The 26,225-nt window shown below is 46.1% G+C and overlaps 1 protein-coding gene across 1 annotated transcript in view; it reads left to right on the top strand.

Annotated features, from left to right (window-relative positions):
- prex1 (phosphatidylinositol-3,4,5-trisphosphate-dependent Rac exchange factor 1) overlaps positions 1 to 26,225 on the top strand; it is a 178,436-nt gene that overhangs the window by 69,759 nt on the left and 82,452 nt on the right. The window contains exons 6-11 of the mRNA XM_055652550.1: positions 4,150 to 4,311; positions 13,796 to 13,929; positions 16,378 to 16,493; positions 19,095 to 19,244; positions 21,553 to 21,700; positions 24,659 to 24,759. Of these exons, the coding sequence (XP_055508525.1) occupies positions 4,150 to 4,311; positions 13,796 to 13,929; positions 16,378 to 16,493; positions 19,095 to 19,244; positions 21,553 to 21,700; positions 24,659 to 24,759 (811 nt within the window). The remainder of the gene's footprint in view (positions 1 to 4,149; positions 4,312 to 13,795; positions 13,930 to 16,377; positions 16,494 to 19,094; positions 19,245 to 21,552; positions 21,701 to 24,658; positions 24,760 to 26,225) is intronic.

The following is a 26,225-nucleotide window of genomic DNA, read 5'->3' as shown; positions in this document are numbered from 1 at the left end:
GTCTGACTTGATTCCTTAAAAAAACCAAAAACAGTTTCAGCATGACCTCTCCAAATTTGCCAATAAAATTTTGCATTGTTTTGTAAATGTATTACCAACGATAGATTATGAAATGGCGGTGGTATTGCAGAGTTATTAGCTGAAGAGCATTTTCAATATTCTTTCACCAATTTCCTCTGGACAAGGACAAGTTGTAAGTCCAGATGAAGTTTATCGGGCAATGCAACATTGCAAAATACCCCAATTTTCACAATCACGGTGGATTACAGGAAAAATGTAATGTTGGGCTTTTTTTCATTTTTCTTCTCGGACAAGCTACGTGTTTGGTGCTTGGTGTGCACTTCAGTTCAGTTTTGTTTGTCGTCACGCATACCGAAGTACAGAGAAAAGCTTTAAGCACGATGTACCGTTTGTGCTGGAAGCTGTTATCCACGCTGTTTTTCCCGTTAACTTCCAACCATTCAGAAATCAAAGTCGTGGAAACATTTCTATTCTTCGTGGGCGCACGATGGCGCAGCGGTAGAGTTGCAGCCTCGCTGCGCCCCAGACCCAGGTTTGACCCTGACTGTGGGTGCTGTCTGCACGGAGTTTGTACGTTTCTCCCTGTAAACTGCGGTGGTTTTCTCCAGGTGCTCGGGTTTCCTCCCACATTCCAAAGACCGACAGGTTTTACGAGCTTCTGTAAATTGTCCCTTGAATGTCAGAATGGGTGATCGCCGCTCGGCTTTTATTTGCCCTTCGTTTATTAATTGAATGTTGCTTTTTTTAAATTCTCCATTTAAAAAAATTTTTTTTTTCAATCTGCTGCTCAAAGCTCCATATCCCTTGTGCATTTGGTTGAGTCATTTTGTTCAGATAGTGTAAGGGAAATGTAAATAGCAAAGATGGAGAAGCAAGGAGCTGCAAACCCCCCCCAAAAAACACATGAAGTGTTGGAGCAACATGGCAGGTCGGGCAGCAGAACCTGGAGAACATGGAAAGATCAGTTTCAGTCAGTAACTAACTCCAAATGTTACCTATGATGATGATGATGATGCTTTATTGCCACATGTATCTAGGTACATCAATAGACAATAGGTGCAGGAGTAGGCCATTCGGCCCTTCGAGCCAGCACCGCCATTCAATGTGACCATGGCTGATCATCCCCAATCAGTACCCCGTTCCTGCCTTCTCCCCATTTCCCCTGACTGCTATTTTTAAGAGCCCTATCTAGCTCTCTCTCTTGAAAGCATCCAGAGAACCTGCCTCCACCGCCCTCTGAGGCAGAGAATTCCACAGACTCACAACTCTCTGTGAGAAAAAGTGTTTCCTCGTCTCCGTTCTAAATGGCTTATCCCTTATTCTTAAACTGTGTGGCCCCTGGTTCTGGACTCCCCCAACATCGGGAACATGTTTCCTGCCTCTAGCCTGTCCAAGCCCTGAACAATCTTATATGTTTCAATGAGATCCCCCTCTCAGCCTTCTAAACTCCAGAGTGTACAAGCCCAGCCGCTCCATTCTCTCAGCATATGACAGTCCTGACAATTAACCTTGTAAACCTACGCTGCATTCCCTCAATTATATGTTTTGCATACATTATACAAGCATGCAAAGAGCTGGCATGCATGCGAGAGGGTGCTGACAAAAGTGTTCATTATAGCCCCGATGGCCCCTCCTTGGGGTCCCTCCTTGGCCTCCAAGGATGCCGTCTGACCCGCTGAGTTACTCCAGCATTTTGTATCTTATATTAATAGCAGAGATGGGCTGATTTGATTCAGTCTCCCGTCTGCGCCTGCTATTATATTACTCACTTTTCTGCAAGTTGGTGAGTTCATAAATGTTTAATGTGCATTTATTTATTAATGAAGGACAAGGACGTGGTCTCACTGCCAAATGATCCCACTGCAACAGTCGCACATAGTTTTATGCAAATCTTTGTCTCGCTTCTACCAGGCACCCCTGACCTTGTTTGGGTGCTGGTGTCGCTTTTGGGTGAAGAATAATTAGTCACCCGGTCTTACAGTGCGGAAGCTTCGGCCCAACTTGCCCACAAGGGCCAACATGTCTCATCTGCGCTTGTCCACTTGCCCGCATTTGGCCCATACCCCTCTAAACCTGTCCTATCCTTGTATCTGTCGAAATGTTGTGATAGTACCTGCCTCAACTACCTCCTCTGGCAGCTCGTTCCATGCACCTACCATCCTTTGTGTGAAAAAGTTACCCCTCTGGTTCCTATTAAATCCATCTCCCTCACCTTAAACTGTGTTGAAATATCCACAAACGCTGCTGATCAATAATCATTTGTAGTCTTTGAATTATTTGCCATTAAACTCTGATTTCACGTTAAGAAATAACCATATCTATATTGAGCAATATTTTCCTTCCACATTATTGTGCATTCAGTACAACTCCACCAGAAACGTTGGCAGAAATGCAACGCTTAAAGTATTGCACATTTACAAAGTATTCTAATTTGGACAGGTACATGGATAGGACATGGAGGGATATGGCCAAACGCAGGCATTTGGGACTCGTGTAGATGGGGCATGTTGGTCGACATGGGCAAGTTGGTCCGAAGGGGCTGTTTCCACCTTGTACGACTCTAAGAATGGTCCCAACCCAAAACGTCGCCTATCCACGTCCTCCAGAGATGCTGCCTGACCCGCTGAGCTACTCCAGCACTTTGTGTTCCCCACAAGATTCCACCATCGTGTCTGCAAAACCTCATGCAGAAATTTAATGGTATCCTGTTTAAAATTCCAGAAGCAACCAGGTTGTGTGAATATTACGTGGTTTTGTGCAAATAAACCAACCCTCTGGCTTTTAGGTTGTGGTCAAATGTAGTTGCCACTGAGTTCCTTTAACTTTTATGGAATAGAATATTACAAATCTGCAAACTGCGATGTTGGAGTTGACATCATTCATGAGTTTCGCAAATTAAGATATCCCAGGGAGAGCAATCGTTGGCTCGTGCTAGATCAATGATTTCACTTAATTCTAGACCGCAGTGCCAGGTTTTGCTGAATATTCCATGATTAGTCTTTCGTAATTTTGGCAGAAGAGAGAGTGCTTTTGTTTCTCAGCTGTGTACAGCTGGTGGGCATTAAAATAGATGTAGATGTTAAAGGTTCCTTTGGACTTCAATAGTCTTGTCGTCAAGAAAGGTCCCGACCCAAAACGTCACTTCTCTGTCTCTCTCTTCCCTGCTCAGATGCCGCCTGGCCCGCTGATCTCCACTAACCCTTTATTGTCATTAATATACTAACAGTTCAATAGACAATAGGTGCAGGAGTAGGCCATTCGGCCCATCGAGCCAGCACCGCCATTCCCAATGTGATCATGGCTGATCATCCACAATCAGTACCCCGTTCCTGCCTTCTCCCCATATCCCCTGACTCCACTATCTTTAAGAGCCCTATCTAGCTCTCTCTTGAAAGTATCCAGAGAACCGGCCTCCACCTCCCTCTGAGGCAGAGAATTCCACAGACTCACAACTCTCTGTGTGAAAAAGTGTTTCCTCATCTCCATTCTAAATGGCTTGCCTCTTATTCTTAAACTGTGGCCCCAGGTTCTGGACTCCCCCAACATCGGGAACATGTTTCCTGCCTCTAGCGTGTCCAAACCCTTAATAATCTTATATGTTTCAATAAGATCCCCTCTCATCCTTCTAAACTCCAGAGTATACAAGCCCAGGCGCTCCACTCTCTCAGCATATAACAGTCCCGCCATCCCGGGAACCTGTACACCAGCACTATCCTACACACGAGGGACAACTTACAATCTTTTCCGAAGCCAATTAACCTACAAACGTGTACGTCTTTGGAGTGTGGGAGGAAACCGGAGCACCTGGAGAAAAACCCACGTGGTTACAGGGAGAACGTGCAAACTCCGTACAGACAGCACCCGTAGTCGGGTTCAATCGCGGGTCTCTGGCGCTGTGAGGCAGCAGCTCCGCCAATATTTCAGAATTTTAATCTCATATTTAATGAAAAGAAAGATTTCAATGGAAATATATTTTTGGAACACAGAACATGGGACACTGCAGCACAGGAATGGGGCCATTCGGCCCATAATGTCGGTGCTGGAAATGACGCCAAGTTATTGCGGGTATTCTGTTGTGATGCTGTGTCATTTGGGTCCCTGATTGAAATGAGCTTTTATTTTTTTCAGGAGCTGCTGAAACGGACTCCCAAAAAACACAACGACAATGTGGCAGTGGAGAAGGCGTTACAAGCTATGAAAACTGTCTGTACAAACATCAATGAAACCAAGCGGCAGATGGAGAAACTTGAAGCTTTGGAACACTTGCAGTCATCCATTGAAGGATGGGAGGTATGAGTCGGAAGGCTGACGAGATCATGGCATTGTTAATACATTTCAGTTTGATATGTTTCACAGTAGATTTTCCAAGTTCTGCTGTGCAGGAAGTAATAATTCCAAGTTTGCGGATGACACTAAGCTGGGGGGCAGTGTTAGGTGTGAGGAGGATGCTAGGAGAGTGCATGGTGACTTGGATAGGCTGGGTGAGTGGGCAAATGTTTGGCAGATGCAGTATAATGTGGATAAATGTGAGGTTATCCATTTTGGTGGCAAAAACGGGAAAGCAGACTATTATCTAAATGGTGGCCGATTGGGAAAGGGGGAGATGCAGCGAGACCTGGGTGTCATGGTACTCCAGTCATTGAAGGTAGGCATGCAGGTGCAGCAGGCAGTAAAGAAAGTGAATGGTATGTTGGCTTTCATAGCAAGAGGATTTGAGTATAGGAGCAGGGAGGTTCTACTGCAGTTGTACAGGGTCTTGGTGAGACCACACCTGGAGTATTGCATGCAGTTTTGGTCTCCAAATCTGAGGAAGGACATTATTGCCATAGACGGAGTGCAGAGAAGGTTCACCAGACTGATTCCTGGGATGTCAGGACTGTCTTATGAAGAAAGACTGGATAGACTTGGTTTATACTCTCTAGAATTTAGGAGATTGAGAGGGGATCTTATAGAAACTTACAAAATTATTAAGGGGTTGGACAGGCTAGATGCAGGAAGATTGTTCCTGATGTTGGGGAAGTCCAGGACAAGGGGTCACAGCTTAAGGATAAGGGGGAAATCCTTTAAAACCAAGATGAGGAGAACTTTTTTCACACAGAGAGTGGTGAATCTCTGGAACTCTCTGCCACAGAGGGTAGTTGAGGCCAGTTCATTGGCTATATTTAAGAGGGAGTTAGATGTGGCCCTTGTGGCCAAGGGGATCAGAGGGTATGGAGAAAAGGCAGGTACGGGATACTGAGTTGGATGATCAGCCATGATCATATTGAATGACGGTGCAGGCTCGAAGGGCCGAATGGCCTACTCCTGCACCTAATTTCTATGTTTCTATGTAATCGCTCATTCTTGAGATTACAAAGATTGCATTCTAGTTTGCCAAATTCCATTGCCGATTTGGGTGGGGACTTGATACAGGCTCAAGAATTGATAAAGGCTCACGACCTGAAGGATCGATCGAGCTTTTGGCTCCACAGATGTGCCTGACCTGCAGGATTCCTCCAGTTCTTTGTTATCCATTTGCTTCAGATTCGAGTGTGTACTGTCTCTTCACGGGGCCCAGTTCCCAGGGCACGATACCATTCGACCTAACTCAGCGGGTGAGGCAGCATCTTTGGAGAGAAGGAATGAGTGCGGAGACCCAAAACGTCATCCATTCCTTCTCTCCATAGATGCTGCCTCACCCGCTGAGTTACAATAGGCAATAGGTGCAGGAGTAGGCCATTCGGCCCCTCGAGCCAGCACCGCCATTCAATGTGATCATGGCTGATCATCCCCGTTCCTGCCTTCTCCCCATATCCCCTGACTCCACTATTTTTAAGAGCCCTATCTAGCTCTCTCTTGAAAGCATCCAGAGAACCTGCCTCCACTGCCCTCTGAGGCGGAGAATTCCACAGACTCAGCACTCTCTGTGAGAAAAAGTGTTTCCTCGTCTCCGTTCTAAATGGCTTACTTCTTATTCTTAAACTGTGGCCCCTGGTTCTGGACTCCCCCAACATCGGGAACATGTTTCCTGCCTCTAGCGTGTCCAAACGCTTAACAATCTTACATGTTTCAATGAGATCCCCTCTCATCCTTCTAAACTCCAGAGTGCACAATCCCAGCTGAACCATTCTCCCAGCATATGACAGTCCCGACATCCAGCAATTTGTGTCTACCTTCGATTTTATCCAGCATCTGCAGTTCTTACTTACACATTATACCATTTGACCTATTCTTTTTTTTTTGGTCCCCGTACTCCATCAATATAATTCCTCTCACATTTGCCAATTCCCCTTTTGTCTCCTCCACTAACATCCATTTAAAGGATAGATGGCAGTACACACTTAACCAATCACTGTCTCGAGACAACCCATTAACCCGAGCCACTATCTTGCTAGTGGAAGAAATCTTTGGGAACAATTCACTTTTGGCATCAAAGATAGACGCCAAATGCCTGGAGTAACTCAACGGGACAGGCAGCAGCTCCGGATAGAAGGAATGGTTGACGTTTCGGGTCGAGACCCTTCTTCAGTCTGACTCCCATCAATGGAATTCAGTGGAATTCTCTGCCTCAGAAGCCGGTGGAGGCCGGTTCACTGGATACTTCCAAGAGAGAGCTAGATAGGACTCTTAAAGATAGCGGAGCCAGGGGATATGGTGAGAAGGCAGGAACGGGGTACTGATTGTGGATGATCAGCCATGATCACATTGAATGGCGGTGCTGGCTCGAAGGGCCGAATAGCCTACTCCTGCACCTATTGTCTGACGAAGGGTTTCGGCCCGAAACGTTGCCTATTTCCTCCGCTCCATAGATGCTGCTGCACCCGCTGAGTTTCTCTAGCATTTTTATGTACCTTCGATTTTCCAGCATCCGCAGTTCCTTCTTAAACACCTACTGTCTATTATCCCGCTGAGTTCCTCCAGCATTTTGTGCCTATCTTCCTGCATCTTTACCATCAACTTGGCTTCCAATTGTGTACCCAAGGAGTGACTGTGTCATGGGCCAATTTGTTATTAATGTGCCAACAATGGATGAGGGTGACCTTATCGAGGTGTGTAAGATGACGAGGAGAATAGATCACGAGGGGAATACCCAGAGTATAGGAATCAAGAAGGAGGGGGCCATTGGTTTAAAGTGAGAGAGGAAAGATTTAACAGGAGTTTGAGGGGCAACTATAGAAACATAGAAATTAGGTGCAGGAGTAGGCCATTCGGCCCTTCGAGCCTGCACCGCCATTGAATATGATCATGGCTGATCATCCAACTCAGTATCCCGTACCTGCCTTCTCTCCATACCCCCTGATCCCCTTAGCCACAAGGCCACATCTAACTCCCTCTTAAATATAGCCAATGAACTGGCCTCGACTACCCTCTGTGACAGAGACTTCCAGAGATTCACCACTATTTTACACAGAGGGTGATGGGTGGATGGAACAAGCTGCCAGAGGGGTCAAGCTGCCAGACCTGTACTATAACAACATTTAGAAGACATCTGGGCATAGAAAAGGGCGAGAGGGACATGGAGCAGATGCAGGCATGTGGAGCTGGGGCATCTCGGCCAGCATGGGCAAGTTGTGCCGAAGGGCCTGTTTTTGTGCTGTCTGACTCTGACTCAGTAAACCCTGACGAAAACTGCCAAGATAAAGCACACCAAAACTAAATTCTTACAGAAGTTATTTCTGAAAAATGATTTAAAAATCATGTTTCATTGTTCAAAATAAACCAAGTGTATCTGGTTATTCAAAAATGTATTCAAATGCATGCGATATTAGTTAATCTGATATATGATCAATTAGTTTTAGTGGAATTAATTATATTACAGGCACGTTCAAAGGCATCCACTCACCTCAAAAAAATAATGTAGGTGTATAAAATGATGAGAGGAATAGATCGGGTAGACAAACTATCTCTTGCCCAGAGTAGGGGAATCAGGGACCAGAGGACATGGGTTCAAGGTGAAGAGGGAAAGATTTAATATGAATCTGAGGGGTAACTTTTTCACACAAAGGGTTGTGGGTGTATGGAATAAGCTGCCAGAGGAGGTAGTTGAGGCTGGGCCAATCCCATCATTTAAGAAACAGTTAGACAGGTGGATAGGGCAGGTTTGGAGGGATATGGACCAAGTGTAGGCAGGTGGGACTAGTGTAGCTGGGACATGTTGGCCGGTGTGGGCAAGTTGGGCCGAAGGGCCTGCTTCCAGGCTGTATCACTCCGTGACTCAGTGTCGGCTTGTTCTTAAGCATCTGCAAAGATGACGCATGTGTCTGACTTGAGGAAGTGCCTTATGTCTTGAATAAATACCAGCCGGCAAAATATCACGCCAAACATTTTGAGGCCGACCAGATTCACTTAGTCACACGCACCACGTGAAAGCCAATGGCTTCTGGATCTTTCCGGCAGAATCAGTAGTATCTGGAAAAAGGTGGATTTAGTTTTGCCTGCACAAATTCTAATTTATGTAAAATGCATTTTACGATATCAAACAAGCCCTTGTTGTAGCAATGTTTAAGAAGGAACTGCAGGATGCTGGAAAAATCGAAGGTAGATAAAAATGCTGGAGAAACTCAGCGGGTGAGGCAGCATCTATGGAGCGAAGGAATAGGTGACGATAAAAATGCTGGAGAAACTCAACGGGTGAGGCAGCATCTGTGGAGCAAAGGAATAGGTGACGTTTCGGGTCGAGACCCGAAACGTCACCTATTCCTTCGCTCCACAGATGCTGCCTCACCCGCTGAGTTTCTCCAGCATTTTTATCTACTTTGTTGTAACAATGTCTGTTTACAAGATGCTGTTGCTATGTGTGGGCAGCTCTTAGCACATTTATTAGTCATCATGTCTCATTAGAACACGCTGGAGAGAGACTGGAATAACGGCTTAAAAACCCATAATATTAAAACTGAGGTGGCACTGGATGTCTATGAATGTGCATGTCATAATATTGTTAATGTTTAGACATGACAATAGACAATAGACAATAGGTGCAGGAGCAGGCCATTCGGCCCTTCGAGCCAGCACCGCCATTCAATGTGATCATGGCTGATCATCTCCAATCAATACCCCGTTCCTGCCTTCTCCCCATATCCCCTGATTCCGCTATTTTTAAGAGCCCTATCTAGCTCTCTCTTGAAAGTATCCAGAGAACCGGCCTCGACCGCCCTCTGAGGCAGAGAATTCCACAGACTCACCACTCTCTGTGAGAAAAAGTGTTTCCTCGTCTCCGTTCTAAATGGCTTACCCCTTATTCTTAAACTGTGACCCCTGGTTCTGGACTCCCCCAACATCGGGAACATGTTTCCTGCCTCTAGCGTGTCCAAGCCCTTAACAATCTTATGTTTCAATGAGATCCCCTCTCATCCTTCTGAACTCGAGAGTGTACAAGCCCAGCCGCTCCATTCTCTCAGCATACGACAGTCCCACCATCCCGGGAATTAACCTGGTGAACCTACGCTGCACTCCCTCAATAGCAAGAATGTAATTCCTCAAATTAGGGGACCAAAACTGCACACAATACTCCAGGTGTGGTCTCACTAGGGCTCTGTACAACTGCAGAAGGGCCTCTTTGCTCCTATATTTGACATACAGGCCCTTTGGTCCACCAAGCCTGCGCTGACCTTTGAACACTTTTACGCCAGTCCTATGTTATCCTGGTTTTGCATCCTACCCTCTGGGGGCTATTTGTACAGAAGGGAATTAACCGACTAAGCTGCACGTCTTTGGGACGTCGGAGGAAACCCACGTGGTCACAGGGAGAAAGTACAAACTCCGTGCAGACATCTTGGGTGGTCAGGATTGAACCCATGACTCGGTGACCACGTGCGTTTCCTCCCACATCCCAAAGTCCTGTGGATTTGTTAGTTAATTGGCCTCTGGAAATTCACTCGTAGTTTGTGGGGAGTGGGTGAGAAAGTGGGGTAACGTGTGAACGGGTGATCGATGGTCGGCATGGACTTGGTGGGCCGAAGGGCAGAATATTTCCATGCTATATCTCTGAACTAAACTGAACTCTGCACCAACCATCAAGGAGCCATTTTATTCCTTCCATCATCATCATCGGCGATCACTCGAAACGAGTATGACTGTCCTCTCATGGAGGACGCCTGTGCGTGACTTTGTTTAACGTGGGGAGACTGGTGCACAGACAGCCACCACACGGTCCTTGACAGATCTGGGTCAGGATCCAGTGGCACGGAGTCCAAGACGACCGGAGACCCTTTTCTGCCGCAGCCTTCATCCGCCTTCCCAGCCGTTGTGACGCTCCACTAAGGTCAGCCATCGTCCTCCGCCTGTTCCACCGTTGAGGTCTTGGTTGGATTGCTCTTTGTCAGGGACCTCCCCATCGACCTTACCGCCATGGGTGGCCCAACCAGGAGCATCGCTCCAGACGGCATCGCTCTCAGGATCTCAGGACCACACAAGCTTCTCCACCGCGACAAGGTGACAATCCACGGAGAATATTTCTTCCATATTCCAATCAACTCTGCCCAGATTCCTCCATGTGGGATGTGGGACATGCAGCATCTCTGGAGAGAAGGGATGGGTTCGCTTACCACTTCTGACTTACGAAAGGTCATGCGAGGCGTGTGGGATGTGGGATTACACGAGGCGGCCGGATGAAGTCCCTGCAGTTCACGGGGAGAAAGTGCAATCTCCAAATGACAACACCGAGGGCCAGCATTGAACCTGGGTCACTGAAGCCACGTGGCAGCTGCTCTGATTGCTGCACCTTGCACCGTCCCGTTTACAGTTGCAGAAAGATCCTCTTCTTTCGTGTCCATCTTCCATGATTCAAATGTTGACCTCGCCAGGCACGGAAATCGCTATCAAAGCATGGGGGGGGACACATACAATATCTTAGTGCGCGCGCGCACACACGCACACACGCACGCACACACACACACACACACACACACACACACACACACACACACACACACACCCACACACACACACACACACACACACACACACACACACACACACACACACACACACACACACACGAGAAGCTTCAGCCGTGGGCCCTGTAGACGGTAACATCGGAAGCTGACCTCGTTGGTGACTGATTCCAAACTCCAGCAACAGCAGCTTCGTCTGCCCCGAATCGTGGGGCTTGAATCGGTCAGCGGGGGCTTCAACATCGGGAGCCTCGATCGCCTCGATGCAGCAGTTTGATTTTAAGCCGCACTGGGCGTTAAAAGACCCCGCAAATTGGCCGATTCAGCCCTTAGAAAGCGTCTGATAAAGTCTGGATTACAAAACATGGGGAGGATTCTCCCCCACCTCTCCCCCGTCCCCTCCATCCCCCCCATCCCCGCCAAGATTTTTGCCCATGGACATCGCTGTCATTGTCCATCCTGAGAAGGACGCAAGCTTCCAGCAACAATCAGTGGGAGCCATCACTTGTTGCAGTCGATGAAGGTGGTAACAGAATTAGCTCAGGATACTTGGATGCTTCTGCTATGGGGCCTGCAGAAAGGTTACACAGCACAAGGTGACAAATGAACACACAGCAGGGACGGCTGTGATTCATAAGATAGGAGAAGTGGAAGGATTTGGAAAACCAGTATCAGATACAGGTATTACCAAAAAAGGACACCAGATGCTGTGGTAACTCAGCAGGTCCTGCAGGCAGCATCCATGGAGAGCATGGATGGGTGAGGTTTCGGGCTGGGACCCTGATTGTGGGGGGGGGGGGGGGGGGGGGGGGGGGGGGGAGGCAAGGAGGATAAAGTCGGTAGGGTCAGCAAAGAGTGGCGGGTAATAGAATGGTACAGATGTACAGGTGAGGGGGGTTTTGGTAGGCAGATAGTTGGACTAAGGCCAGAGTTGAAAAGACAATTGGTGTGGGACAATAAGAGTAGCAAATAGTGAAGCCAGGGTAAGGAATGTAGGGGAGAGGAGAAATGGGTGTGAATCCCCGTCTGAGGGGTGGGGGGGGGGTGGGGTGGGGAGGAAAGGAAACGGGGGGGGGGGGGGGGGGGGGTGGGGGACTGTGGGGGTGGGAAAGAAAGGGAGTGGTGTTAGAGGTTACCAACAATTGGAGAATTCAATGTCCATTCATGTTTTATGCGTCATTCCTAGCTGTATGTCATGTTGTCACTTGCGGGCGGAGCACCAAGGCAAATTCCTTGTATGTGAATACTTGGCCAAAAAACACCGTCTTCATTCATTCTGTTGGGTTGTCGGCCTCCCAAGTGGAATACGAGGTATTGTTTCCCCAGTTAGCGGTACTGACTGATCAAGAATTTGGGTGATGGGTGAATGGAACTAGAGTCGCGGGCAGCGGAGATTTAGACAAAAATGAAGATAGACACATGAAATGCCGGAGTAACTCAGCGGGACAGGCAGCATCTCTGGAGAGAAGGGATGGGTTCGCTTGCCACTTCTGACTTACGAAAGGTCATCAAAACGATGAACTGTGATACTGACAAGCATTTTTGATCAGTTTATTAATTGGTTTGTTTGGAGTTTCTTAAAATCGCAAGTTGGCAGGACATGACCAACAAGCTGAAACTTCAGAAAACTGTGAGCGTTCAGCGGTTAATGCGTAACTTGTGCAGAGTTGCTCATTATTCACGGCAGTCACGGTGGCGCAGCGGTAGAGTTGCTGCCTTACAGCAAAATGCAGCGGCAGAGACCCGGGTTCGATCCCGACCACGGCTGCTGTCCGTATGGAGTTTGCGCGTTCTCCCCGTGATCTGCGTGGGTTTTCCCCGAGAACTCTTCGGTTTCCTCCCACACTCCAAAGACGTACAGGTTTGTAGGTTAATTGGCTTGGTATCAATGTTAAATTGTCCAAGTTGGTGATACGCAGAGTACTGCCCTGCCGACTTATAAAATTCAGAAGTTATTCAAACGCTGGGGTGCAAAACCCATATTTACGAAGGAACTGCAGATGCGAGACACACACAAAAAAGCTGGAGTAACTTCAATCTGAAGAAGGGTCTCGACCCGAAACGTCACCCATTTCCTTCCCTCCAGAGATGCTGCCTGTCCCTCTGAGTTACTCCAGCACTTTGTGTCTATCTTAAGCCATATTTACTTTGAGACCATTGCCTTTGGCTTCAATACACGTGGCATGCAATATGGGCCTGTGGTTCTTTATCATTGGAAGGAATTGTCAAAGTGAATGTTGCCTTGGCCATCTGTTTATCTTCATTTTCGCCAGATGGATTTTCAGGATAGATAACATAAATGATCCAAAGTATTGCGATTTTATTGTTCTGCAATTAGTCGTGCCTTTTGCAGGGTTTTCTCGGAGAGGAAATTGCGGATTTTGCAACCTCGCCACATTCTTCCCCATCCTCCGAAGCTAAAAATTGCACGCGTACATTCAGCTGAGTGCTATGGTTGAGAAAATTCAACCAAGCACTTCCTCTTAAAAGTTGGTTTGAGACTCCGTCAATGCTGGAGTCTCGATACCAAGTCGATTGGCCAACTCTGCCTTTGTGGAAAGAACTGCAGACGTTGGATAAAATCGAAGGTTGGCACAAAATGCTGGAGTAACTCAGCGGGTCAGGCAGCATCTAATGAGATGCTGCCTGACCCGCTGAGTTACTCCAGCATTTTGTGTCTACCTTTGATTTCTTAACGGTCTCGACCCCGAAACGTCACCCATTCCTACTCTCCATAGCTGCTGCCTCACCCGCTGAGTTGCTCCAGCATTTTGTGTCTCCCTATGGACAATTCTAACGTCTCTAGTTTTTCCACCATGTACATATTGATAACTGTGTATATATAAGCTGTTGTGAGATTAAACCCATATGTTGTCTCATTTTATCATTTTATTTTTGGCCAGGGTTCAAATCTGACTGATATTTGTACTGAACTACTGCAGCAAGGTCCCCTGTTGAAAATCTCGGCTGGAAATATTCAAGAACGAGTCTTCTTTTTGTTTGACAACTTGCTGGTGTACTGTAAAAGGAAGTCCAGGTATGTAACGATTTGCCGTTGTCAAATGGCCACCTGAAATATTACAGGCACTGATTTTCTGATTAACTGATGGTCTGCTCCACCCCCCCATTCTTTAATCCAATCTTATAGAAACTTACAAAATTCTTAAGGGGGTTGGACAGGCTAGATGCAGGAAGATTGTTCCCGATGTTGGGGAAGTCCAGAACAAGGGGCCACACACAGTTTAAGGATAAGGGGGAAAGACTTTTAGGACCGAGATGAGAAAAACATTTTTTTTCACACACAGAGAGTGGTGAATCTGTGGAATTCTCTGCCACAGAAGGTAGTTGAGGCCACAGTTCATTGGCTATATTTAAGAGGGAGTTAGATGTGGCCCTTGTGGCTAAAGGGATCAGGGGGTATGGAGAGAAGGCAGGGATGGGATACTGAGTTGGATGATCAGCCATGATCATATTGAATGGCGGTGCAGACTCGAAGGGCCGAATGGCCTACTCCTGCACCTATTTTCTATGTTTCTATGTTTCTGAAAGCTCTTACACGTGACAATAAACTAAATGATAACTGATATGAGGTCACGACTTAGTTAATTGTCACATGTACCGAGTTACAGTGACAAGCCTTTGTTGCATGCAATCCAGTCAGCAGGAATAGCTGATCACAACCAGGCCATTAACCTTTAGTGCAAGGTAAAGCCAGCAAAATCCGATCTCGGAGAGTCCGTGCATCATCAAAGAGATAGATGGTAGTTCAGCGCTGCTCTCTGGTTGTGGTAGGATGATTCGGTTGCCTGATAACAGCTGGGAAGAAACTTTCCCTGACTCTTGTGGTGTGCGTTTTCACACTTCCGTACTTGTTGCCTGGTGGGAGAGGGGGGAAGAGTGAGTGGCCGTGGTGTGACTCATCCTTGATTGTGCTGCTGGCCTTGCCGAGGCAGCGCGAGGTGTAGACGGAGTGAATCGAAGGATGAATGCTGGCAAAGTGCGTGATTGTCCTGGTGGTGAGTGCACATGCAGAGTGGAAGGCCAGTGTACTTCTCTCTCTCTCTCTCTCTCTCTCTCTCTCTGGCCAGAGCACCGTGAATCATCGCAGCAGGAAGGAAACTTGTAGTTTCAAGTTGCGTCATAATCGGCAGCAGAACTTGGAAATGAAAATTGGCAACTTCCCTCGGTTTTCAGCTGTGCTGATGTGGCTTTTGTTTCTAAGTCTATGCACGATCAGCTGATCATTTCATGTTTCCTGATGGCATCTTATTGCCAGCAAACGGCGTGGGCGACTCTCTGAACCACGGTGGATATCATTCACCACCACTGAGCAGTCTCTTCCTGAAATGCCCGTGTGTTGTCTTGGTCCTTATTGAATCTTTGTACTCTGATTGTGATGAATGTGTAACTGCTGGAGTTTAGAAGGGTGAGGGAGGTGGGTGCGGTGGGGACATAGAATCCTACTGGAAAGTGAAAGACCTGGATAGAGTGGACGTGGACAGGATACCAATGAGAGAGGCTCGGACCAGATGCCAAAGCCTGAGAAGGAACCAATGTTCTTTTTGGAAGGAGATGAGGAGGAATTTCTGTAGTCAGACGGTGGTGAATCTGTAGAACTGATTGCCACAGACGGCTGTGGAGGCCATCAATGGGCATTTTCAAGGCAGAGAGAGAGAGGTTCTTGATTAACGCAGTTGCCAGGGGTTATGGGGAGAAGGCAGGAGAATGGGGTTGAGATGGAAAGATAGATCAGCCATGATTGAATGATGGATTTGTGATGGGCCGAATGGCCTAATTCTGCTCCTATAACCTGTGAACTTGTGAAGTGATAACATTGTTAAGACATCAGATTAAACTTGCTCCCTGAAGCCACCCGTTGCTGAGAGATTGCAATTAATTTATCTCAATGTACTTGGTAGTTGAGGCAGGTGCACTCACAACATTTAAAAGACACCTGGACAGGTGCGTGGATAGGACAGCTTTATGGATCAAAAGTGTGCTGCAGAGACGAGCTTCGATGGGGCATCTTGGTTGGCATGGACGAGTGGGGCCGAAGGGTGTGGTGTGTGTGTGTGTGTGTCTGTCTCTGTGTGAGTGTGTGTCTCTGTGTGAGTGTGTGTCACTGTCTCGGTCTCTGTCTGTGTGTGTGTGTGCGTGTGTGTGCGTGTGTGTGCGTGTGCGTGAGTGTGTGCGTGTGCGTGTGTGTGTGTGTGTACGCGTGTCTGTCTCTGTGTGAGTGCGTGTGTCTGTGTCTGCGTGAGAGTGTGTCTGTGTGTGTGAGTGTGTGTGAGAGTGTCTGTGTGTGTGTGTGCGTGCGTGTGTGCGAGTGTGTGTGCGTGTGTGTGTGCGTGCGTGAGTGTGTGTGCGCGTGTCTCACTCCTCCACTAACCTCAGATTGAAACATTTATGTTATGTTTGAACCTGATGATTGAACTTTGAGATGAATGATTATTTCCGTAAATGCACGTTGCCGTTCTTGTTGCAGGGTGTCCGGTAAGAAGCCGGCCAAACGCACCAAGTCCATGAACGGGGCCCAGTACATTTTCCGTGGAAGGATCAGTACGGAGGTGATGGAAGTGGAGCACGTTGAAGATGGAACGGGTAAAACTTGACTCTACGACTTGCTCTTCAGTTGTTCCTTTCCTTTCCTCGCCCTGTTCTGACAGTCAGTGCTCGAGTGTACTGTGATCATGTTGAGGCCTACAATGAGTCCATTACTAAACGTAGACCTTCATCCAGTGGTTCGACGTGGGACTCGATTCCAACGTTGACATCAAGTCAGGGCCTGATGCATCCATTGGGTGCAGCAGCTTGAAGGACGGCACTGGGACTGAATGGGATCAGCTTAGCTGGGGCATCTTGGTCAGCATGGACCAGTTGGGCCGAAGGGCCTGTTTCCTCTCCGTCTCTCACTCGCTCTCTCGTTCTTTCTCCCTCTCTCTCGTTCTCTTTCTCTCTCTCGTTCTCCCTCTCTCGTTCTCTTGTTCTCCCTCTCGTTCTCTCCTTCTCTCGTTCTCTCCTTCTCTCGTTCTCTCTCTCTCTCGTTCTCTCTCTCTCGTTCTCTCACATTCGTTCTCTCTCTCTCTCCCCCTCGTTTCTCTCCCCCTCGTTCTCTGCCTCTCTCGGTTGATCTCGATCTCTCGTTCCCTCTCCCTCTCTCTCCCTCTCTCCTTCCCCCCTCCCCCCCCTCTCTCCCTCCCCCCCTCTCCCTCCCTCTCTCCCTCTCCCTCTCCCTCTCCCTCTCCCTCTCCCTCTCCTCTCCCTCCACCCCTCTCCCCCCCTCCCCTCCCTCTCCCTCTCCCCCTCCCCCTCTCCCTCTCTCCTCTCTCTCCCTCCCTCTCCCTCTCTCTCTCTCTCTCTCTCTCTCTCTCTCCGCTGACATTTGTCGGCAAATTGATGACAAATCTGAGTTTCTCGCAGTGAATAATAAAAAAGATGCAGATGGAAAAAAAGGTTTCTGCCAATGATGACCTGAACATTGAATGTGGGGTTTGACGTGAGATTGAGATCTGCGGAGGTTGATGCACCAGTTGAAGCTGCATCTTTCTAAACATGACGCTTGGGCATCAAATGCTGCAGCCACTACTGGTTCTATAATTAAGATGATGTTTCACCATGAGGTTCTCCCACAGCACAATAGCTGCCTGTTCTCGCTGAGAAACCAATGCCCTTTCCAAATGCAATTTACAGCCATGAATAATCAATTAAAAATCTTCTTTTAAACAAAAATTCTGCCCTTCACATAATTGGAGAAAGCAGAACAAATTAAAATTGTCATCAACAAATGCAGGTTTAAAATCTTGCAATCAATGACGTGGCAATGTTCTGAATTTAATTCTTGGGGATTTGCCCTGCGATTATTTTGATAGTGGTGATAAATTTACTGCTAATTTGAGTTGGATTATTTCATGCCATCTCTTGAACAAATACTCTGCTCCAAGTGGCGAGGAAATTCATGACCATCTGGACACCACTTGAATGATTTAAATCATGTAATTGGCAACGTGTTGATGGATGAGGTGAGAGTTAGAAACTAATTAAGAATTGAGGCATTGAGTGCGGAATGTACTGCAAACCCCTGAAAAATATAATGTTCTCTCGCTGGCGTCTGGGAAACGAAAGTTTCCTGCAGCACGGCATTAAGATCTTTATCTCCCGGGTTATTTCCTGCTTAACAGCTGTGCTCAAAGCACACAGCTGATTCTGAGCCCATGTGACCGATGAAGACTTTGCATCTCATTACTTTACTGTCTTTGTGTACAGAATAATCAGTATTAATGATCTAAATCATTTTCAGGTTATCATTGTCACCTGTGTACAGGCACGATGCAAAGCTTTTTGGTTTAGTTTAGGGATTCAGCGAGGAAACAGGCCGTGCGGCCCGCCGAGTCCACCCCGCACACTAACACACGCGCGCACACACACATACACACACGCACACACGCACACACACTAACGCATGCACACTTACACGCGCATTAATGCACACGCACGCACACACACATGCGCGCACTCACACATGCACACTTGCACGCACACGCACGCACACACACACATGCACGAACTAACGCACACACACGCGCACTAACGCCGCGCACGCACACACACACATGCACACGCACGCGCATTAACGCACACGCACGCGCACTCACACACACACACGCGCGCACTAATGCACGCGCACACACACACACACCCCCTGAAGCCAGTTAACCTTCAAACCTGTTCGTCTTTGGAGTGTGGGAGGAAACGGAACCCGCTGAGAAAACCCACACTGGTCACGGGGAGAATGTACAGACTCCACACAGACAGCACCCATAGTCAGGATGAAGCCCGGGTCTCTGGCGCTGTGGGGCAGCAACTCTACCGCTGCGCCACCGTGCCGCCCCATTGTTGTGTGCTGTCCGGTCAGCGATGATTCCAATGGATCCGTCCACCGTGCACAGTGATAGGATGTGATGTTCAATACACAAGAAAGTCTGATTAAAGACAGTCCCACACTCCAATGATGTGCGGGTTTCTAGGTTATATAAACTGGCCCCTAGTATCTAATTTCTGGGTGATTATTGGTCAGTGTGGGCTCGGTGGGCTGATGAGCCTGGTCCCACGCTGTATCTCTGAAACTAAAACTGCAGTTTGTGGTGAATGTTATGTTATGGGCACATTTTAGCATCTTACACTTCCTCTCTTCCACCTCTACAGCTGACTACCACAGTAACGGCTACACTGTGACAAATGGCTGGAAGATCCACAACACGGCCAAAAACAAATGGTTCGTATTAATGGCCAAAACTGCGGACGAGAAACAGAAATGGTTGGATGCAATTCTGAAGGAACGGGAGCAGAGGGAGAGTGAGTAACTTGTCGTCATTAATGCTTTTTCATGAAAGTCAATCTCACCACAATCTAAGACTGAGGTGAGAAAAAACGTTTTCACCCAGAGAGTTGTGAGTTGTCATATGAGGAAAGATTGAAAAGACTAGGCTTGTATTCACCAGAGTTTAGAAGGATGAGGGGGGATCTTATAGAACCATATAAAATTATAAAAGGACTGGACAAGCTAGATGCAGGAAAAATGTTCCCAATGTTGGGCGAGTGCATTGCCCCCCTGCTCTTCCACCTACATTCCTTCCTCTAGCTTCACAATACGCGATTCTCCAATCCATCTGTCTCACACCATCTCTCTTTTTATCCCGGACCTTCGTCCAACCATCCACCTATCAAACGGAAACCTCCTCGCTTGTATCCGCCTATTACCTGCTAGGCTTTGTCCTGCCCCTCTTCTCTTCCAGCTTTCTCCCTGCCCTCCTCCATCACAACCAGTCTACAGAAGGGTCCCGACCTGAAGCAGCACCCATCCATGTTCTCCAGAGATGCTGCCTGACCCGCTGAGTTACTCCGGCACTCGTGTCTTCAGTATGAAGAAGGGCCACCCAATCCTTCTATAATGGCAGCCTTTACGACGTTCTCCAAGTCCAACTTCGATAGCCATTACTGCTCGGGGATGGTTAGGAGATATATTTTACGCACTCACAACGCACTTAAGAAAGTTAAAACTAATCTTCCAAGCATTGTTCTTGATTAATTGGTCTTTTATTGAAGTAGTACATAGCAAAGAAATAATCCATCACTTTCCATTCTTAATTGCTGTTCCATCCATATCATATAAATCACATGCAGGCTTCTTCTTATAAAAGTACGTTGTCTCATTAACTTGTGTGTCGTAAAAAACCTGTATTCTCACCATCCTTCCGAGACCCAACTGACTCCTAATCTATGAGTCTGTGCTAGTCTCCTCTAGGAATAGCCACGCCCCTTCTACGTATCAAATCCCATCTACAAACGTACAGACAGATAAAAACTAAAATATTAAAAATGTTAGACATGGTTGTAATATACTGACTTAAGCTTAATGGATCCCACACCTTCTCTCCAGAGATGCAGCCTGTCCCGCTGAGTTACTCCAGTATTTGTCTCCATCTTCGGTGCAAACTAGCATCGGCTGTTCCTTCCCATGCATTTCTAATGTTCCGTGTTGACATACCCTCATTGGCACAGCTCAATTGAACAGTTAAATGTAGTTTAATTGAAGTAGCTGTGTTATAGATTTATGGCTGTTAAAATGTTGTTGAGCAATTGGCTCGGTTGGCATTTCATAGAAACATAGAAAATAGGTGCAGGAGGAGGCCATTCGGCCCTTCGTGCCAGCACTGCCATTCATTGTGATCATGGCTGATCGTCCACAATCAATAACCCTTGCCGGCCTTCTCCCTTGACTCCACTAGGAGATCTAGTCGGAGGCTCAGAGGGGATAGAGCCTTCTCTGTTGCTGCTCCGGCACTCTGGAACACCCTGCCGTTGCACATCAGACAGGCCCCCTCACTGTCCATCTTCAAATCCAGTGTTAAAACACATTTGTACTCCCTGGCTTTTGACCATGCCTGAGGCTTTGCTTCTGTTTGTGGTGTTTTTGATGTTTCTTTATTTTACATGTCTTTTCCTACTATTTCTTTTGATTGTTATTTTTGGTGTGTATTAACTTTTTTATCAATGATTAGTGATGTACAGCACTTTGTTGCAGCTATGTTTGTTTTTAAAGTGCTCTATAAATAAAATTATTATTATTATTACTAGCCCCTAGAGCTCTATCTAACTCTCTCTTAAATCCATCCAGTGATTTGGCCTCCACTGCCCTCTGTGGCAGGGAATTCCACAAATTCACAACTGGGTGAAAATGTTTTTTCTCACCTCAGTCTTAAATGGCTTCCCCTTTATTCTAAGACTGTTGCCCCTGGTTCTGGACTCGCACAACATTGGGAACATGTTTCCTGCATCTAGCTTGTACAGTCCTTTTATAATTTTATATGTTTCTATAAGATATCCGCTCATCCTCCTAAACTCCAGTGAATACAAGCCTAGTCTTTTCAATCTTTCCTCATATGACAGTCCCGCCATCCCAGGGATCAATCTCGTGAACCTACATTGCCTCAATCACAAGGATGTCCTTGCTCAAATTAGGAGACCAAAACTGTACACAATACTCCAGATGTGGGCTCACCAGAGCCCCATACAACTGCAGAAATTTCCGCACAACGCAGACTGTACTTCCAAGAATATTCTCTGAATATTTTCACGTGGTCTCTCAACTTTGGTTTTCCAGGTCTGAAGTTGGGCATGGAACATGATGCGTACATCATGATCTCGGAGAAGGGAGAGAAACTCTACCACATGATGATGAACAAGAAAGCAAATCTTATCAAGGACAGGAGGAGAAAGTTGTCCATAGTCCCCAAATGCTTCTTTGGCAAGTAAGGCCGCATCAATTATCACATCCTGCTCATGCAACTAAAACGGCTAAAAACTGAATTTCCTGTCGATCTTAATTTTGTTTACCAAAAATCAGAAATAGGTCATAAATTACCATACGTAATTAAGCACCAGTTTTTAGGGCAGCGCGGTGGTAATAGCTATGCGGTCGCCACATGCTCGCGGGTGGTTGCCGGGGAGTCGCCTTCATGGTCGTGAGGAGTTCCCACATTGCGGGAACTAGTCGTGGCCTCATTATGGTCGGCGTAAATTTTTCAACATGTTGGAAAATTAGCGGCGACCAGAATGAAGCCGCCATGGAGCGTAGCGAGAATTCTCGTGCCGTAGGTGGGTCGGCAGGAGGTCGAAGGTTCTCCTAGGTTGTAGCCGGTGAATTTCATTGACTCATTGGGGGGAAAAAAACATAAGCAGTAGTTTTCAGAACCAAGGATAACCGACCGGTAATGTTAAATGTCCGCCGAACTTCACAGCTGTTTATCTCTGGCTTCTTAAAAGTTGTCTCCACTCCTTCTTCCTCCCCTTCTTCCTCTCCCCTCCCCCCCCTCCCCCCCTCTTTTAAAGGACTTACCGTACACTGTGCTTTAGCCGTCTTAATTACAGCGCCAACCTTCCTGTTCATCGCGGTGTGTGTCTGTATCACCTTGGCTTTGCACTGTGTGAACTTCACTCAGACAGCGCTCCCTCTGCTTGCCCTGCCCCCCGCCTGCATAACGGGCTGGTTAAGGAAGCGATGTGTGTGTGTGTGTGCGTGCATTCCACGCTGACAGTCGCCGTTTTTTTTAGGCGACTGCCGGCAACTTGACAGTCGCCGGCAGTCGTCTGAAAAATCACCTAAGTGGGACAAGCCCATTACAGCGCTTGCAGAGCTTGAGACGTGGGTTCAACCCCGACTATGGGTGCTGTCTGTACAGAGTTTGTACGTTCTCCCCGTGACAGCGCAAGTTTTCTCCAAGATCTTCAAATTCCTCCCACACTCCAAAGACGTTGCGGTACGTAGGTTTATTGACTTGGTGTCTACCTAAATTGTCCCTAGTGTATGTAGGATAGCATTAGTGTTAGCGCTAGATAAATACATTTATATTAAATGTTATCTTGCACGCAGCTTTACTAATCCTGTTACATTCAATCATGAATCATCATACGCATGTAATTATTTAAAAACAAAATGCTTCATAAATTCAACTTGCTTTTCCCTCAATGTCTTTTACTGAATAGTCATTTGTTTTCTGCATTTGTTCTGTAAAGTACATCTTGTATAGAAAATATCCTGCCATCGAGAGTGTGTCCTGCCAATAGCTTTGAATTCAATGCATGAAAGATCCCTTGTGTATAGCCACTGTGGATAGCAAGATATAGTGCTGTAGATATGGTGTAGAAAATACACTTGGAACTGCGTCAACGATGATCTAAATTTGTTGCAGGAATTTTAAATGAATGCTCAGATATCTTTTTTCCTCTCTCTGCTGCAAGTCAAGGTATATGTTCTAATTTTATCAGCGAAAATGTACAATGACTAATGGTGCCAAAATAAATGTAATTAAGTCACTGGCAACCATGATTAATTTATGTTCTCTTGCATAAGGGAGATGAGAATAGAGATGTGGGATTTCAGGAGAATATACAAGATGCACCTCCTCCCAAAAGTACCAATCGAGCAATGCAAAGATCATCTTGTTTTAATATTCACCAAACGCTGTATATCCTGAACTTCATTACATTGGTAACAATATCCTCTGTGTAAAACGCTGGTGAAAGCGACCGGCTCCCATTTTAATTTTAAATGCCTCCATTTAGTCCGTCTTAATCGCACCAATGTTGAAGGGATTAAACATGACGGTGCATCTAGTTTGTATATAGTCGGAATTCTTGCTTGGTTACCAGCAGCTGGGTGCAGAGAAGTGATATTTGAGTGAATGAAAAACTGTAAATTCTTCCTGGCTTTTGAAAAGACTGCTTGCTGCCTGGCGAAAGGCCAAGCTCAACCTAGAGTATGCCCGGCTTGAGAATTAGGTACTTGTTGGAGTTTATGAATTGTGCCAAAGTTAGTCTTGGATTTGTATACTTGAGATGACAGCTAGAGTTAGGAAATGAGCACACGGCTTAAAAACAAAAAAACTCGCTTGGAACGCACAGCAGCTTGCCATTTAATCGAGGATAGTTTCTTTAAAAAATAAAAATATAAGTATCACAGTATAAAAATATTACAGTATAATATATATATATTGTAATATATATATTATACTGTAATATTTTTATACGGTGATAACATGTGCAACACCATAATATGCTATATGATAATATGCTATATGATAATATGCTATTATATATATATATATATATATACACACACACACACACATTGTGTATATATATAAACACACACACACACACACACACACACACACACACACACACACACACACATATATATATATATATATATATATATATATATGTATGATATATGTGTGTGTGTGTGTGTGTGTTTTATATATATATATAATACATGTGTATATCTATAATAGCATATTATCATATAGTATATTATGGTGTTGCATAATATGGTATATTATAGTATATTAGATCACATTCCAGTATAGTATATCATGATATATTATACCATATTAGAAGAGTCTCTACCCGAAACATAACCTACCCCCATTCTCTAGAAATACTGCCTAACCTTTGTGTCCGTTAATATATAATTTGACTTCATTATTCAATTAATAAAGGCTAGCTTTATAATTGGTTTATTGGCATTTGTTATCATAACACCACAACGTTTTTGGAAGTTTATTCCATGCCGTTTTTCATCAGATCAAGATTTAGACCGAAGATTTGTATTTTCTTTTATAAATGTTGATAATGAGACTATTGTTTTGCCTCCAAATGCTGGCAAGGTGTTTATCCAAACTGAGATGTCTGTTGTTTTTTTGCAGCGAGTTTGTCTCCTGGTTGCTGGAGATTGGGGAGATCAGTAAAGCCGAGGAAGGCGTGAACCTTGGTCAGGCTCTGCTGGAGAATGGCATCATTCATCACGGTGAGTAGCTTCAGACCATCTTGGAACAGGCTCTGTGAAGGAAGGATGATCTTAGTGCCTTCTACGTTCAAGGCAACTGTCAATGATGAACCATGAAACCATCCACCTCGAATGAATGCAAACACTTTTTGGCAACTTCACCTAAAATTAAAGCTGAATAACACCTGGTGTCGGATTCATTTGGTTTAGTTTAGTTTAGAGATACAGCATGAAAACAGGCCCTTCGGCCCCGACTGAGTCCACCTAAACGCTTTTGAGATATTGAAGAGGCTTTTGGACGGGCACGTGCAGGGAATGGAGGGATATGGATCACGTGCAGGCAGGTGAGAGTTGGTCTTGGCATTGTGATTAGCACGGACATTGTGGGCCAAAGGGCCTGCTCCTGGATTGTACTGTTCCGTGCACATCTGCTTAGTGGAGTGTTCATTTTTAGCTTTAATATGTTTAATTGGTAACAATATCCTCTGTGTAAAACGCTGGTGAAAGCGACCGGCTCCCATTTTAATTTTAAATGCCTCCATTTAGTCCGTCTAAATCTTCCATGTTTTTGAATTACGCGCTGCTTCTCAAAAATGTAACCCCCGTGTTAAACATGAGGTGTGTAAGAAAGAACTGCAGATGCTGGTTTAAATCGAAAGTAGACACAAAATGCTGGAGTAACTCAGCGGGTGAGGCAGCATCTCTGGAGAGAAGGCATGGGCGACGTTTCGGGTCGAGACCCTTCTTCAGTCTGATGTAACCCATTTTTCAGTGTGAAGAAGGGTCTCGATCCGAAACATCGCCCATTCCATCTCTCCAGAGGTGCTGCCTCACCCGCTGGGTTAATTAAACATGAGGTGCCTGTACTTAGATTTGAGGAGTAATTGGCTGGTGTACCAATGTTTTATTGGTAGCATGGTCATTTCATATTGTGTTCACTTAGATTACTGACAAGGTGGAGGTTTATCCCAAGTTGTTGTTGCATTTATCAGTCTCTGGGTTCATGAGTTATAATTTTGGGCCCTGCAAATGGAAATATCTATTTTGTTTACCTTTCTCAATCTTCTCCATAATCTTCAGAGACCTTGACTACTACAACCCTCGTCTCTCTCTCTGTGTGTGCAAAGTCTCAGCCTGACTCAGTTCTGTTTTGTACTTCTGCTTTTTGAATCCACCCCAGCACCCCCTCCAGTTCTTCACCATCTTGCCCCTTGCACGCAGCCCAGAATTTTATCGTGTTTCCAATGTGGTTTAACCAAACTTCCATAGAAGTTTAACAGACTTCTCCTTTTACCTCTGTTCCTCTAGAAATGAAACTTTTGTGCTTGATCTGTTTCAGTTGCACCCGTCATAAACCTGAATGTACGTTTACCCTTGATTCTGTTTGCTCCGTGAATCCATTTGAACTCCAGTCTTGTAAGCAGTTTGCAGCCTCCTTATAGATTCAATCAAAACCCATCACCTCTCACTTTGCCATGTTGTATAGA

Source organism: Leucoraja erinacea, chromosome 21 (genome assembly GCF_028641065.1).
Source record: "Leucoraja erinacea ecotype New England chromosome 21, Leri_hhj_1, whole genome shotgun sequence".
In the NCBI taxonomy this organism is placed as follows: domain Eukaryota; kingdom Metazoa; phylum Chordata; class Chondrichthyes; order Rajiformes; family Rajidae; genus Leucoraja; species Leucoraja erinaceus.
The sequence above is the reverse complement of the archived record's forward strand: the minus strand, read 5'-3'. Positions and strand labels throughout refer to the sequence as shown.